This window comes from Brachyhypopomus gauderio, chromosome 5 (assembly GCF_052324685.1).
Source record: "Brachyhypopomus gauderio isolate BG-103 chromosome 5, BGAUD_0.2, whole genome shotgun sequence".
NCBI lineage: Eukaryota > Metazoa > Chordata > Actinopteri > Gymnotiformes > Hypopomidae > Brachyhypopomus > Brachyhypopomus gauderio.
Window position 1 is genome coordinate 19,945,267 of NC_135215.1, and position 5,000 is coordinate 19,950,266.

Consider the following 5,000-nt stretch of genomic DNA (forward strand, 5'->3'; position numbering starts at 1 on the left):
CGAGCGGTGTAGGCGTTTATACTTTCGCGAACTTCGCGAGCGTCGCTGCAGTGTTCTCCGAAACGATAGGTGGCAATAGGTGGCAGTGGAGAATAAAAAACCTCTGCAAAACCGGGGAAAGAACATTTTTACCTGACCAGAGACCGTAGGTGTATCTCAATTCAGGGGCTGCAGCCCACGAAGTGCGCATTTGTAGGCCGGTTACGTCACTGCGCCGCGCCGAGGCTGTCCCAATTCGTGGGCTCCTTCTTATGCGGCCGACGAATGTAGCCTTCAAAACCCCGAAAACGAAGGATGCATCTGAGTATCCTTCGCGTCCCACCATATCCCAGGATTCATTGCTCTATGAACAATAAACAGGCGGAGTCTAGTGTACGGGCCGAAGAATTCGTTTTTAAATGTCGGTATTTTTTAAATATGGACATTTATACTGCAATGAGATGCTAAATAACATGCCAGTTATTAATGATATTGCAGGTAAACCTGTGCTTTGAGTATTTACTAAAGAGTAACGTTTATAAAAATACATTGAATTTTGTTATGAAGTTATACTTCCCGCCAAACATGTGAATACATGTTCAACGCATTTTCTTTTAGGCATTTGTGGGTGATGTGATATTTGTCGGACAGCGCGCTAACACGTATGTAACGTATGAAACGGGGCAGAGTGTGGTCACGCAAACATACGTCTTGCGAAGACTAGACTGTCTCATTTAACAGCCGTGAGATGCAGCCTACCCGGCCTTCGAAGTGTGTGGCCACCGTGGGCTGCGGTCTACGCGGTCTACGTAGGCTGCAGCCCCTGAATTGAGATGCAGCCCGTATATAGGCTATACACCAGGCATCAAACATAAATATGGCTTTGCAATGTTGTCCGAAACGATATGTGGTAGTATAAAGAAACACCCCTCAAAAAAAGGGGAATGAACATTTACCTGACGCATTTTGATGTTGCTTTGTGTTTCAGGTTTGAAAAGTGCTGGAATTTAGGCTAAAGTACATTAAAATGTTGAAATTACATTAACAAATACAAGCCTCTTGTAATTCCAGGACGAAACATGAGAGAACGTGAAGACGTTAAGATTGGGCGTTTTGAAAATAAACAACCATTAAATAATGTGATAAAAAGCGAATTATTTCGAATTATTTCGAGTATATATATTAATATTTAACTTAATTATGTTTATCGTGCTGGAAAATATTTAAATGGACCTTGAAAGTGCCGTACAAGTGCTTTAATTCCACCTTGTTTAGGTGTATGAACCCTGCAAACATGACTCGCGCACGGGCGGAGCCTCAGCGATTACGTCATTTTCGCCGCGCGGACCCTCGCGCCGCTCGCGGACCCTCGCGCCGCTCGCGGCGCGTCAAGTATAAACCAGGCTTTAGGGAGAGACAGAGAGAAAGAGAGAGAGTGTGTGCCCTAGGCGAGATTTTGGTTGGTGCCCCCTGCATCATCAATCATTGTGTTGATTGTGTCACTATTAAAGAAACAAATAAAAAGGAAATGACTTAAATATTACCATATAACAGGGCAGGTCATGGCCTGGCGGTTAGGGAACTGGTCTTGTGACCGGAGGGTCGCAGGTTCGATTCCCAGACCTGAGGACATGACTGAGGTGCCCCTGAGCAAGGCCCTAACCCTCAATTGCTCACTTGTATAAAAAAAAAAAAGAGATAAAAATGTAAGTCGCTCTGGATAAGGGCATCTGCCATAAATGTAAATGTAAATAATAAGCAATAAATATAAAGGTGTTGCACAAAAAATATTTAAAAACTATTTTACATAACGTTGTGCAGAGAACAACTTTTAAATATAAACTACCACCAGTGCAAATCAGGGCAATTTGCCTACTGCAACATTATTATTTCAAAAGTGCATTCGCAATGAACAGAGGAGCATATGTTTGTTTTAGTATATATTTATTTTAAGCTAAGCTAATCATAGCACCTACTAGGATTGGGCAGTATGATGACTCTGTTCACTAAGATCATACAGAGGGGAAAAAGCCACAATGACGATTGAGTGTTGTGAGTCAAGCGAGCTGGTTTCAAAGAAAAACACAACAGCTATAGATTGGCAACATTTTGGATTTGTTTCAAATAAAAATGAGACCATTGGAGCACGCCCCCACGATTTTAATTCAATAATATGATTGGTTGATAAAACTGCCAATCTATAATAAAAGCTCTCAATGTAAAGGGGCCTTTCTCTCTTTTACCTAGAAACAACGGTGTGAAATATTCTGATTGGTTGATTTTTTATTTCACCGCTGAGGTTTTTTTCCAGCACAAGTACGAAAAGTGGATTTGAAAGCCGATTTATAGGAAAAATACATATATATATATTACATATAATAGATAAAGCATCCTTTTTAAGATCAATTAACCTTCAGAGAAGGCGTTGAAGTCCCTGACGATTCGCCAATGGTATAGTGTTAATTCACCACATATTACCATTATATTACCTGTTTTTCTGCCTTTTTGAGGTCTTTACAGGGAGATGTCACTCACTCTGCGGTGTACAGAGAAACAGTAACGAGGTGCGCAGAGCGCGCGGGGGAGGGCGGGTTGGCGCGCGGGTGATAGGTGTCGTGTGTTGTTATTATAAGAATTATTAATTTGACTAATATTATTAAACAATGAAATTATGATTATGTGGACTTTTTTTGACATTTATTAATTGTTCATTTGTTAAAAAAAAAAAAAAAAAAAAACCGCATGCACGCGAGCGCCCCCCTGGACAGCCGGCGCCCCTAGCATTTGCCTATGTCGCCTAATGGAAGGGCTGGCCCTGGTGTGGAGAGACAGAGAGAATAGAGCAAGCATCAGACGGCCATCACCTTGGTAACAGGCAGCTCCTTGGACCTGCTCTCAAACAGGTGTTCCAGTTTGGCAGTGTCCAGTTTAACAGACTCAAGTTTGGACCAGATGGACAGGTGTCCCCGCCTGGGCCCCAAATACTGCCACTCCACGGGCCGTAGCTCAGTCCAGAACAGACGGATAGTTTTCTTCTTCTTCTGGAAGAGAGGTGGATCTGTGTGCCCCAGTGGTGACGACCCTGACTGGGGCTGAGGCAGTGGGGGGGTGGGCCCAGAGAAGCCAGGTGGAGGTGGGGGCAGCCCAGCTCCTGGGATCGAAGGAGGTGGGCGGAAACCCAGCAGTGGTGGAGGTGGGGGTAGATTAAATGGGCAAGGTGGAGGAGGAGGAGGTGGGGGTTGTTCTCCAGATCCAATGAAACCTTCCATATCCAGAATGTCCTTGTCATCATCCTCACCTAAATCAGTAAAGTCGATGTCCCTGATCCGCAGCTGCCGAGGGCTGGTCATCAGCTGCTCCCAGATGCAGTCCGACTCTTTCTTGGGAGGAGGTGGGGCTGGAGCGGCATGTGGATGCTTCTCAGGGTGCTCCTGTGTTTCGATTGGTGGAGAGGTCAAGCCTCTGACAAGGTCTCCAAAGCGCTCGGCAAAAGCACGCACCATGGTGCTCTCAACCTTCTTACAGCCGTTCTCTTCATTCGTCTCAGACCCGCCCACCATGGATAGTTCCTCTCCAGTCCCTCCTTCCTTCTGTAGCTCCACCTCCCCCACCTCCTCCGCCTCCTCCTGGGTGTGTTTCTTACTCTGTGAGTAAAGCATGTCCAGCATGAAGAGTTTGTTGTTCAGGATGTCACTGCATTGATCACTCACTTCTGCCTTCTCGATCAGTCCTGAAAGAACATAAAAGCCATCAACATCACAAAAACACCAAAACAAAAATGGAGACAAACAATTGATTTCCTTTTGATTTGTGTCTAATTATTTCCCTAGTGCAGGTGAGTGGATCCTCCCGACATGTGAGGCTAATCACTGAAGTGTATTGTGCAGTGTTTAGCATGACATGCTCACCACTATTATGCAGAAGCCTCCAAGGACACTATTTTCACCTGAACAGATGGTGCACTTCCCTAGCATCAGTGCAGCCAGTGTTATTTGCAAAGGTTTTTAACATGCTAATATGATGTTTTAAAGGTTAGATAAATATGTATAATTATGCAGATGAATGAAAACATGACTGTGTATCTAAATGAAAAACAATAAAAGGGCCTAAAGCAGAACCTGGTAGCACGCCACTAGGGTTGCCACCTGTCCCGGTTTTCCCGGGATTGTCCCGGTTTTCACGTTGCTGTCCCGGTTTTCCCGGGCTGTCCCAGTTTGTCCCGGTTTTCCTTCTTTTGTCAGTCCCGGCAAAAAAAAAAAAAAATTCATTTAATGTCCCGATTTTCACTATGTTAGTTCAAACGACTATTTAGACTTTAAATCTGTCTTTTTTTTTCTCGCTGTGTCCATTTTACACTCCCCTCCCCGTAACATTTTACGTTCGCACCCCCCGTCAACAATTTACATTCGCGTATGACAGAGTGTCCTTGTTTTTTGTTAGACCTAGGTGGCAACCATACACGCCACACCTATATACACTCAAGAAGCATGCTATCAAGTCTGTGCACTAAAGTCATGATTATTGTGTTTGGTGAAATAATGGTGAAATGGTGAAATTCTAAACTCATGTCCAGGAGTATGAAAATAGAAACATTGTTTCTTTCTTCTAGAGCAGGGGTGTCAAACTCTGTCCCGCGGGCCAAATTTGGTCGGTGTTGTAATTATATTTGGCCCGCGAGACAATACCAAATGACTACTAGAGCTGGCCCCCGGTATTATACTGTATTATATCTGGACAAGTGGGAGGCAGAATATCTGTTTACATATGTAAAAGACAGCATTTTTTTCAACTCAGAGCCTGAGCCCAAACATTGATGAAATAGCATCCAAGAAGAGATGCCAGGCATCTGGCTTGGGCACATCAGAGTAGATCAGTGCGTAGCAAACTGAGCAATAATTAACGTTTTCTTTATGCACTTTTTCTTGCTATTCCAAGGCATTGGCTTGAATGGTTGATTGATTTATTTTATTTTTTAAATTATTAGCCAGTGGAAAAATAATTTTATTTTAATATTTAATTCA

The 5,000-nt window shown here is 43.6% G+C and overlaps 1 protein-coding gene across 4 annotated transcripts in view; it reads right to left on the reverse strand.

Annotated features, from left to right (window-relative positions):
• The window catches only part of fhod3a (formin homology 2 domain containing 3a), a 47,511-nt gene that overhangs the window by 11,043 nt on the left and 31,468 nt on the right, over positions 1–5,000 (reverse strand). For all 4 annotated transcript variants that reach the window (XM_077006314.1, XM_077006316.1, XM_077006315.1 and 1 more), the window contains one exon: positions 2,844–3,709. In XM_077006314.1, the coding sequence (XP_076862429.1) occupies positions 2,844–3,709 (866 nt within the window). The remainder of the gene's footprint in view (positions 1–2,843; positions 3,710–5,000) is intronic.